The sequence below is a fragment of the Cetorhinus maximus genome, chromosome 13 (genome assembly GCF_964194155.1).
Source record: "Cetorhinus maximus chromosome 13, sCetMax3.hap1.1, whole genome shotgun sequence".
Taxonomy (NCBI): domain Eukaryota; kingdom Metazoa; phylum Chordata; class Chondrichthyes; order Lamniformes; family Cetorhinidae; genus Cetorhinus; species Cetorhinus maximus.
Window position 1 is genome coordinate 66,181,344 of NC_135891.1, and position 11,932 is coordinate 66,193,275.

At 41.2% G+C, this 11,932-nt stretch overlaps 1 protein-coding gene across 1 annotated transcript in view; it reads right to left on the bottom strand.

Moving 5' to 3' along the window:
• The window catches only part of pigt (phosphatidylinositol glycan anchor biosynthesis, class T), a 34,174-nt gene that overhangs the window by 6,029 nt on the left and 16,213 nt on the right, over positions 1–11,932 (bottom strand). Inside the window, exons 9-10 of the mRNA XM_078555469.1 lie at positions 10,682–10,882; positions 7,487–7,652 (exon numbers count right to left, since the gene is read on the bottom strand). Of these exons, the coding sequence (XP_078411595.1) occupies positions 7,487–7,652; positions 10,682–10,882 (367 nt within the window). The remainder of the gene's footprint in view (positions 1–7,486; positions 7,653–10,681; positions 10,883–11,932) is intronic.

The window sequence follows — 11,932 nt, forward strand, 5'->3', positions numbered from 1 at the left end:
GATGCCCAAGAATTGTCACCTGCCCAGCCTCATCAGCACACAATGGAAGAGAGAAAACAACAGCAATGATGAAGAGGCCCAGTCACTTGATCTGACACATGCAGCCGTCAGCTCAGGTATTGTCACTGCATGTACATTAGAGCTAGTAGAGAGTTGGGATCTGCACTGGTGAGTCACTGGACATGAGCTGGCTGTTGTCGCACTACGGGGGAAAAGGATAGTTTGTGTGCCAGCTCACTGGACAGTGAGGCTGCAGGTGAGTTCAGCTACAGGGGAATCAGATGAGGATCTCAATGGGGTGGGATAGAGCATGAGCATGCACATTATAATTCTGGGTGCACTGGCTGGTCTGCCATACTGCCTCCTGTTACTGTTAAGGAGCATAGAGGAGACTGACTTCAAGTTGGCAGAGGGCATTGTGCAGAGCTTGATATGTCCGCAGCCTCTGCTCTATCTCCCTTGTGGTCCAATTTCGGAAGTTGAGTGTCACATCAGCCAACAGGGCTGAGCGACATCATGGCAGAACCAGTTCAGATGCCTCTGGTGCACACAGGCCAACGTTAGCGCCCTTCCCAGCATGAGGCACCACACAGGCCATGCCAGATGTGGCTGGAGATGCAGTGTGCCCCACTTGGATGGCCATCATCCTCTTTCTCCAGCAGCACTAGGAATCCAAATTTTGCAACAAATAGTTTTTATTTAAAAGTTTAGTTGAAAACCTACTCAAGCTCATCATGCAATGTATCTTCAGATCATTGCCACAACTGTAAACTGAAATACTGTTATGCACAGAGACAAGATTTGAATTTTTCAGAGAATAATTAATAAGGTTATTCAAACATAAACAAATTGACAATAAGTGTGTAAAATGGGGTCTTTTTTAAAATGGATTCTTTTATCTTCTCATACATCGACACCCCACAACCCAAGCACATGCACATATGTACACTACCTTAAAAGAAAATATGCAATAAAGGCTTTACTTAAATATAGGCTTGGAAACCTATCCACAAGTTTTTCTTCAAATTATTTTGAAAAACAAATAAGTCAAGCATACTGAAAATTGAGGAGAAACATTTGAGCAGCCAGGCTAACTAAATGCTACTGAAGCATCCTGGAAACATGTGCACATTGCATAGATTCATACTGAGTGATCTGGAGTCAATACTTGACCAAAATACCAAGTTTAGCATAAGGCTTTCAGAAATGTGAAGACCTGCAAGTAAAAACAATTGCAATAAAAGATACAAAAAGCAACTGAATGGATTCACACCAAGAGTACAGTTTGAGTCACCTTATGTAAGGAGGAATATACCTGGATTGAAGGCAGTTCAGAGAAGGTTCACTAGGCTGAGACCTGGGATGAGTGGTTTGTCTTATGAAGAAAGGTTGAGCAGAGTGGATACTCATTGCAGTCTAGAAGAATGGGAAGTAATCTTATTGAAACATAGAAGATTCTGAGGGGGCTTGACAGGATGGATGTTGACAGGGGAATCTAGAACAAGGAGGCACATTTTAAAAATAAGGAGTTTCCCATTTAAGATGGAGATGAGAAGGAATTTCTTCTCTCAGAGGATTGTTAGTATTTGGAATTCTCTTCCCCAGAGAGCAGTAGGGACTAGGTCACTGAATATATTCAAGGCTAAATTAGACACGTTTTTGAATGAGAAGGGAGTCAAGTGTTATGGGGGACAGGCAGAAAAGTGGAGTTATGGTCACAATCAGATCAGCCATGATCTTATTGAATGGTGAAGTAGACTCAAGGGGCTGAGTGGCCTACTCCTGCTCCTATTTCTTATGTTCGTATGGATACATTTAATCATGTTACTGTGAAATAAGTCAGTTATATAATGTTTTAAGCCTTATCTTGGACATTAACCTTTAGTTAGTGAGTAATGAGATGGACTGCTTTTTCAAAAAACCTTATAAATGATTCGTTTGGTTCATTTTTGTTTTTATTGATAGGTTCCATAGAACCATAGAAAAGTTACAGCACAGAAGGAGGCCATTCGGCCCATCTTGTCCATGCCAGCCCCCTGGACACCCAGGTGCCCTTTCTAATCCCACCTTCCTGCACCCGGCCCATAGCCCTGCAGCTTACAGCACTTAAGGTGCAGATCCAGGTACTTTTTAAAAGAGTTTAGAGTTTCTGCCTCTACCACCTACTTGGGCAGCGAATTCCAGACACCCACTACCCTCTGCGTAAGAAAGTTCTTCCTCATGTTCTCCCTACACCTTCTGCCACTTATCTTGAATCTATGTTCCCTTGACAGTTTATTCAGGATTGTTTAGCTAAGTACTTAGTAGTTTCTTATGAGCTGTTTTCTCGTTGTTTCTTTTAATTTTGATTCATACATTCTCTACCTCTTCAGTTCTGATTTGCTGCTGTTTTATTTTGAGACAGTTAAGTGTGATGGCAGAAGTTGTGAAAAGTGGATGTATTAGGTGAGAAACTTCTAACATATTATACAGAACGGTTAAAGAGCTTTTCTAACCCAGAGCCAGATGGTTACAAGCGGTTGCAATTGCCCTCTGTGGCACCTGCATTTACGAACAGCTAGTTATTCACATTCTCCTAGTTCTGTCACTTCCCCACGGCAAGAACTCTCAGTGGGTGGGGGACAATGGATCAGTGTTCGTATCGCGCATGCCCACCAATCCCATCAGTACCTAGGTGGCCCTATGGAAGCAAGTGATCCTACCAGTAGACTGAATTCCAAAAGATTAAAGGACTCCAAAAGAGTCCCCTTGTGGAATCTCAGTCACCCCAGTGAGAAGGGACAGGCCACATTCGTAACTAAATATGACAACCATGCTCCTGAACAACGTTCCCTCTCATTTCTCTTTGTTGTGTGCGGCCCATTTATTGCACTGCACAGCCCCATAAGATTGCCACATGGTCTTGCATGCATTGCATTGGAAAGGGAACATGCTTCTTTTGCACAGCCTGTTTGTCTGTGCAACACATTCCCAATTGTTGCTTGGCCACATATCTGTGTAGCTTAGAGACAAGACGTACACTAGAAATTATTAAAAATACTTTGTTCCCACAGCGAGTGAAAGTGAATGTCTTCTGGTACAAGGCTTGTACAGCATTAACACAGCTCCAATAATCAAGAGCTTCTGGGATAATCAGTCCCAACTGGACCAGTTTGAGTAGCCTTGTGCCCTCTCAGCAGGAACAGCATTTTGCAACAGATCTCACAAAGTTGAGATCTGTGACTTTCAGATGAGTGCAACAGACCGTGTTAGGGAGCTGTAGCAGCATGGAGTTGCTACAGCATTGTATTCAATTGGCACAACACCACCAGTGGTTATAAAGTGAGCAACAAAGTTGGACAATGTAAGACATTACAGCCTGATCAGAATATTAGTCATTTTAGAACATTCAACCATTCCCAGATTTTTCATTCCTTTTTGAGTCCGCTTAGAGTTTTAGTGAGTGTTGAGGGGGCACTAATGTCAGATTAAAACAAAACATTCTATGTACGCCTTTTGAGTTTCAAACACACACATTTATCAATATCTATACTATATTAAAATGTGTGTGCAACACGCATTTCTTATAAGCATCATGTTCATTTCCTGTCACTCTTCAGTGACTGGTTCAAACCAAAACAGCAGTAAATTACAATTGAAGGGTAAGGGAATGTACAAAATGAATAGCAAGGAAAGCAGCAGTGGTCCTGACAGTACAATACACTATGTGGCATAATACCCCAATTATTGGAAAACAGTGTATTCTCCAACTCACCTAGAGGAACACATGGGAGATCTGCTAACTTATTAAAAAACGCTTTGTGACTGTCACACACCTGGCATCAGATGTTAGGTGCATAACCAAAAAATAAGTCAGGTCATTAACTGAAGCCTGAAATTTACAGGTCTCTCTTCTCATACAGTATAAATTGTTGTTTTCCTCTTATATTGGTAATCTTGTAAGTGTCCTGATGAGTACAAGATGAAAAGCTTTGACATGTCTCTTTTTCCAGTAATACTCAATTTACAGGTAATTGCTACCATTCTCTGATTGACATTAGAAGTGTACACAAAGGTACAACTACCTGAATTTACCTACTTAGAGCCGTAGCCTTAATGTCACAGACCAGATTAGCATCTGAATGCTTCAGCAATACCCCAGATTAGAAATTAGCAGTCAGTGTCATGAAGCTATTAATGTATATAATATTGTTGGAAATTACTTTTTAAAAAAATAATGGTTTAGTCTGTGGGTGTGTCTTAATTGGATTAAAGCCACCAGTCTGGATGCTTTGATGTATACTAGTTTTGAGATGTAAGAGAGGTAGAGTGCATTTGCATTTTGTTGAATAGAGCATTCAAGGAGAGTGAAATGTGGCACCCAGTTAGCAGAGACCAAGCAATGTTTATATTACGAATAAAATTGGTACTATGAAAGGGGTTTTTATTGTTAAAGAGGTGGAATTCAAAGGGGTTGGTGATACAATGAGAATTTACATTCAATGAGATGTGCTGGGTATAACAGACAGCAGTTTTGTGTGTGCAGAACAGAGGCAATGTAAGATCAGAGCCTGTAAGCCTACCACTGTGTCTGCAAAGGAACCAAAGTGAAAGGAACCTCATTTTGAATTTGTAAGATGAAAATGCTTTGCCTGGTGTCTGCTTAAAGTCTATGGGTTGTTGTTGCCTTAGTGGAGATTAGTTTGGGAATTTGTTAAAGGTTATGATAGTAGTAATTTGTAGCCATGTGTATATATTTAACTTGTGTAAATTAATAAATGTCTCATGTAGTTTGATATAAAAACTTCTCAAGAACTGATGGTCTGATTCCTGAATTTAGAGCTTCATTTCAAAGATACCAAATGAAAATATAGGTTATGACAGTTGTTTAAAGTTTCCCTCTGGGATTTTTAAATAACTGCGCTTTACCAACTGCTGTGTCATAATAGTCAGCAACACAACAGGAGATTGCAAGTTGTGAAATAAAGAAACTATTCATCAATTTGTTACAATACATATTCTACTCTGGAACAGACTTTCAAGCTAATGAAGTCAATGCAATATTTTCTGTCCTCCACTCCCTCATGGAAATATCAATATTAATTTTCTGGGGAGTGGGGTTAATACTCTACCAGCAGAGACCCACAAAAAAAAATTAGTCAAATTAGTATATTTTCTCTCCACCAACAATCCCGCATCCTCACCCATCCCCTTCACCATCACCACCATCCTCTGGCAGGCACATGTGTGTCACTTGCTCCAGTCCTTCACACACCCGATGCACCTCCATGTGCACCAGGCGCTACCCAGCAAATAAACCCACCTACACACATCCCTTAAACTGACCAATGTAAGTAACATATCTTTTTGCTTTCCGTTGGACTGAGAGTTACATTTACAATGGCTGCAGTTTGAAAGACATGTCCACTGGAACAGGATGAGATATATATACAATGTTGCAGTCCTGGAACAGAGTATGCCATGAAAGACAGGATGATGCCAGAAAGGAGTCCTGGACCAAGGAAGCTGCCTGGCAACAACGTTTTAATTGGCTCCTGACCAGGTGACCAGGTTTTTGTATGAGGGCAGTGTAGCAGAATAGCTCCTAGCCTGGAAGGAACAAGACCTAAAACCTCTTTCTCCTGAGTGTGGAAGATTTCAGTAATTCCACAATATTAGCTAGCTGGCTTTTTCTCCTCATATCTCTATAACCTGCTCTCTCTCTCTCTGAAAACCCCTGTCAAGAGGCAAAAGAGGAAAATCACAGTTAGAGACATTGAAAGGCAAGTGCTCAACCACTGAACTAAATACTGAAAGTGCTGGAAGACCACCTCATGTCATCAACAAGAACTGAAAGGAATTTGGAAGACATCAATCAAAATGAACCCATCAAATCCTGTACTCCAGAATTGGTGCTATTGAACTGTTTTATCCCACCCTTAAATCCATGTTTTTGTGTGTCTTATGTGTCTTGTATGTGTGTGTATAAGGGTTTAAGAAGGGGTAGAGTTTAAGTCATAGAGTTAGAAATTAGCAGTTCCTAATTCTTCCTTTTGCCACTGCTTAATAGCAGTTCGTTCAATGAACAGTTATTTGCTTATTAAATTTACAAACCTGGTGCTCGTATTCTGTTAACCTAAATTAAACAGTTAGATAGAATTGGGGAAATATGGTGGTTTGGTCAAACTTTTCACATTTGTCATGGCTCCGCGAACAGTGGGACTCGATATTACAGCGTACTATCCCCAATGAGTCGTGACACCAATCAAAATAGTCCAAACAGACAAAAACTGACTCTTATTATAGATCTATCCTGTTACAGGCTTGCTCCATTCGCTAGCTGAGACACTAATTAGCCATCTATTCCCTGTCTCTCCCAAAGCCCATCAGATCCCTGTTCAAGATCATAAGGTAATTTAACGCAATGTTCTAGATCCAAGTTCTTGAGCTAATCACAAATACTCTGCTCTTAACATCCAGTTGCACCTGAACCTTCTGCACATACAGAACAAAAATAAACTGCCCTTCAAATAGAAACACAAATACCAGGACAACCCCAGAGTTAACACTTTCGCTCCTTCACGTACATTTTCCAGCATTATTTCTCACTTTAACTCTTTAGGAACATAGAAACGAGAATAGGCCAATCAGCCCCTTGAGCCTGTTCCAATATTCAATTAGATCACAGGTCTATAGGTCCTATGCTGCATATCCCATGATATCCTGACCCAACAAGAACATATTGATACAGTCCTGAAAATGTTATTTGACCCACAATATCCACAGCTGTTTGGGAGGGTTCCAGATTTCCACTATTCTTTGTTTGAAAAAGTGCTTCCTGATTTCACTCCTACATGGTTTAGCTCTAATCTTAAGATTATGCCCACTTGTTCTACATTCTCTCAATTGGGGTAATAGTATATCTGTATCAACCCTATTGAATACCTTTATAAAAGTATCTATTCAGCTTGGGAAATACAAACCAAGTTTATGCAATCTTTTGTTATAATTTAATTCTTTAAAGCCTAATATGGTTCTGGTAAATCCACGCTGCACCCACTCCTAAGCCAATATACCTTTCTCCAGGTTCAGTGTCCAAAACTGAATGCAATATCCCCGGTGGGGTCTAGTCAAGGTTTCGTACGCCTGAAGCATCCCAGATAAGACCTAGACAGGGCTCAAATCCCTTGAGATAAAGGCCAAAATTCCATCCAAGCCTTTTTTGTACACATGCTTTTAGTGATCAATGTACATGGATGCCCAAATCCCACTGTTCTCTGTGGTTCTTAATTTCTCACCATTAAGACAATATTCTGATTTCTCACTCTCTCTCTAAGCAAAGCAGATGGCCTCACACTTTATTCACAGCAAAGCTGAGGATTGCATTTAATTTTCTCCCTCTTGTTTCTTTTCCATCTTTTCTTCCTAAAATGCAACTTGATAACATGTTCTGCATGCAATCCAATCTCAACGAGATCCAGGTTCCACTGCATTTCCACATCCTTACCCAACGTAGAAGCCATGGTTAGGATCAGGAGGGTACTCAGTCCACTTCAGCAAGGCTCTCTCGAACTCAATGCCAATCTTGGTGATAGATTTAGCAGGCAGCTGAATCAGCATCTCCAGTAGATGGGGGCACTCTCGGTCTTTGGCTGGCTGGTAATGGATATAACCTGTCACCAAACACACACGGTACAAGGAGTTGTCAGATGCTGCCAAATTCCTGTTAGAGTGTTTATTGTGAAAACAATGGTGCAATAATGTAAATCAGATAGCAGTCTGTGACACTGCAATATGCAATGAATAATTTTTGAAAACATAAGTGTCTAATTTATTTGCATACCCAGCAACCTAGAGGATGCTGCAGTGAGTGAGGCAGAGGTATTGATAGGTTAAAGGTAATAGGGCTAATAAATCCCAGGGCTAGAAGGTACATATCTTAAAGGCAAGGGAAGATTAAGGCGAAAATTTGTGCAACATCAGCTACAGTCCTGGGAGTCACCATTGACCAGAAACTTAACTGAATCAGCCATGTAAATACTATGGCTATAAGAACAGGTCAGAGGCTATGTATTCTGTGGCAAGCAATTCATCTCCTAACTCCCCAAAGCCTTTCCACCATCTACAAGGCACAAATCAGGAGTGTTATGGAATACTCTCCACTTGCCTGGATGAGTGCAGCTCCAACCACACTCAAGAAGCCCAACACCATTCAAGACAAAGCAGCCCGCTTGACAGGTATCCCATCCGCCACTTTCAGCATTCACTCCCTCCATCACCAGCACACAATGGCCGCAGTGTGTACCAACTACAAGATGCACTGCTGCAACTCTTCTACAGCACTTCCTAAGCCCAGGAACATTACCACCTATAAGGATAAGGGCAGCAGATGAATAAGAACGTCGCCAACTCCAAGCCACACACCATCCTGACTTGGAACTATATCACCATTCCTTCACTGTCGCTGGGTCCAAATCCTGGAATTTCCTCCCTAATATCAGTGTGTGTGTTTGTTTCTACACCAGATGGACTACAGCAGTTCAAGAGAGGGCTCACAATCACCTTCTCAAGGGCAGCTAGGGATGGGCAATAAATACTGTCAGCAACCCCCAACACCCAAGAATGACTTTTTTTTAATTACTGAAACTGGGCTTGAGGTGGGGGGATAATTTTTACTTTCATCGCCTAGATTATAATGCACATCAGCCCCATGTTGTAAAACTTGTCCAATGTTATCCTCATGGAATTCAGAGATGAAAATCCAACGAGTTCTATAAGGGGCAGCGATCTACTCTGCATATTGCGGTCCAGGCAGTAAAAGTGAAAATTGTCCAGCAGCTGTCTGGAGCAAAGGGCTAAGGGTCATATCATGGAAGTCTTAAATGATATAGATAAAGTAAGTCCATATCAATTCTTCAAAGCAAGTCAGGAAAGTAGGGCCTGAGGGTGTAAATGGAAATTATTGAAAAATAATTTTACCATATAAATCTGGAAGTGTTAGAATTGACTACCAGGCAGAACAGAGGTGGAACTTTGGATGTCATCCCAAAGCAAATTAGATGCCATGACAGAAGAGTTAATGTACTTTGAGAATTAATTTTGTTGAGCTGAATGCTCTCCTTCCCATCCTTTGTAATAGTTGTTATGTATATCTGAGCTGAGTGGCTGCTGGTGAAGCCACAATAGCTACAATCTCTTCCGGCCTCACAGCACCATCTGCAGGTGGTACAAATAACAACTCTGAACATAGTAGGTGAGGAATAAGAAACAGATATTCTTCACCCTATCCAGCTACCAGACCACTTTCATCTCCTTAGTGCCAGGCCCCTAGTGAATGAGCAGGATCTCTCAGTTTTTCTTTGAACACTTCAACTGAAGCAGGTTGCAGCAATTCCAATTCTAAGGAGATTCTCATCCTCCTAAGATGGGAAGGAAATTCCCCAGGTAAACAGCTCCACGAGGTTTAAAGATTCGCAAAGTGCATAATCTTGTGTAGCATCTGAATAGCTAAGCTACTAAGAAAAAATCATTTGCATTTACTGGGAATTTTAAATTAAAGCTCAACATGTGGCATACTTGTCACCATCTTAAAAAGACAAGGCAGGTTAACAGGAATATATAAGTTGTATACTTTATTTTGGAATCGTGACAGGTATGTTTTTTATTTTTTTTATTCTTTCATGGGATGTCGGCATCGCTGGCTCCGCCAGCATTTATTGCTCATCCCTAACTGCCCTTGTTCAGAGGGCATTTAAGAGTCAATCACATTGCTGTGAGCCTGGAGTCACATGTAGGCCAGACCAGGTAAGGACAGCAGATTTCCTTCCCTAAAGGACACTAGTGAAACAGGTGGATTTTTACAGCAATCGGCATTGGTGGGAAGGTCATTAATGAAGCAGCTGAATATGGTTGGGCCTAGGACTCTTGCCCTGAGGAACTCTTGCACTGATGTCCTGGGACTGAGATTGACCTCCAACAACCACAACCATCTTCCTTTGTTTTCTTGCAGTTTATTATATCCTGGGGTAGGCCAGCAGCAGAGACAAAAGGAATGTCAAAAAAATTGTCAAAAGCTTTAGATCAATTACGTAATTGGGCAAATTTAAAACTTCACAGATAAATGCAGCTGCACTTGAAGACTCAACTCTTATCATTTTAAAACTTGGAATTGATCATCACTATCCCTAATCTTCCTTACCTGAACATGAACAGATCTAGCCATCTCAATTGTCTGTCACAGCCCAGTACCAGCTTTGTTTGCCCATCCTGAATCAGGTTTCACTTTTTTTTACTTGTGAGTGTCTTCCCCATCACCCATCAGCGCTCTCCTCATTGACTGCTGGTGTCCCTTAACCCAGTCTCCACATCCAAGACATCTTTCCATCCACTGCTGCCAGTGTCCTTCCCTAAACTTGGCAGCATGTTATTTTAAAAATCAATAACAGTAGGACTACTAACGATGCCATTCTAACCCATTACTTCATTTATGTATCTTCATTAGAATAATAAGTCACGTTTTAAGAAGTGTTGTGGTGTGACAGAGAATCCTGTATCATTACAATAATTACATCCACATTACCTCATCACTTCAACACTTGTGAATTAGGAAGCAGGACACTGAGAAGGGAGGAGAGAGATATCAAAGGGGGAAGAAAGGTGGCAGGGAAAAGAAAAGAGAGGGGAGGGGAGACAAGCAGTTTACTTGGTTTGTTCTCTTTGCCCTTGGTGGTGATGGTGAGTGTGTGGACGTAGAGCCGAAGGTACCATGGCACAATTTCCATCAGCAGCACAGGGAATGCCCGGTATGGGTGATTATTATAGATCAAGGTGTTGATTTTGCCTGTCTGGAGGCCGAAGCCACTTACATATCTCTCTGCGTAGAAGACAGGCACTTCAGGTATCGCTGCACAGAAATAAGAAATAACAGATTATTGCATAATTGTTGGAGAGCTCTTGTAAATGTTAACATCTTAAAAATACCAAAGCCCTTGTGTTATATGGCCAGCGCATGACTTAAATTGAATATAATTTCCAAATAGCGCAGCTGTAAGTCACAACATTCTAAATTCACCTTGTGCTTTAATCATTTCAAATGTCCCCATCCCAATATAATGCAGGCTGTGGCAATTCGTCCCACAGTTAGTGCACAGATCTCGGTCTGATTTTTTTCCCCCCTGTTCTCTCTCCAAGTAGAAAAGTATCTCATCACTAGCTCACCACAACAACTGGGGTGACATTGAGAAATAAACAGAAGAGAGTTGAGTTTGTAGCCAACCACTCTGGATCACCTATTGTTGGTGATAATGTCAGTACAATGTCAGAAAGTCACATACACCACGTTACAAAATCCCTCTTAGATAAACAGCTTCCTTTACATATCCATCCCTTTTCTGCACTTTCACATTTCGCTGTTGATTTCTTGCTAGAGCATGCTTCCATAGGTGCAATCACCTAAGTTGCCATGTTTTGTGTAAAGGCCAAACAGTGAATACTGACAAAAACAAAAATACCTGGAAAAACTCAACAGGTCTGACAGCATCTGTGGAGAGGGACACAGTTGACGTTTCGAGTCTGGATGGCCCTTCTGTCTTAGTTCTGATGAAGGGTCATCCAGACTTGAAACGTCAACTGTGTCCCTCTCCACAGATGCTGTCAGACCTGCTGAGTTTTTTCAGGTATTTTTGTTTTTGTTCTAGATTTCCAGCATCCGCAGTATTTTGCTTTTATCTTAGTGAATACTGACAGATTATCTGACCAGAGGGAATTCACAGCTAAACCCAACCTGTCCTCACCAGAATGTTCACACAGAACAACTTTTAACAAAAGGTCTGCAATGCTCAAGAGTGGGAACATGGCCAACTTTATGTTCCCTAGACCATCAATTCTGAGCTTTCAGCATCCACTGTCAAATTAGTTTCTGGCACATATATATCAGAAAGTATGAGATTCATGT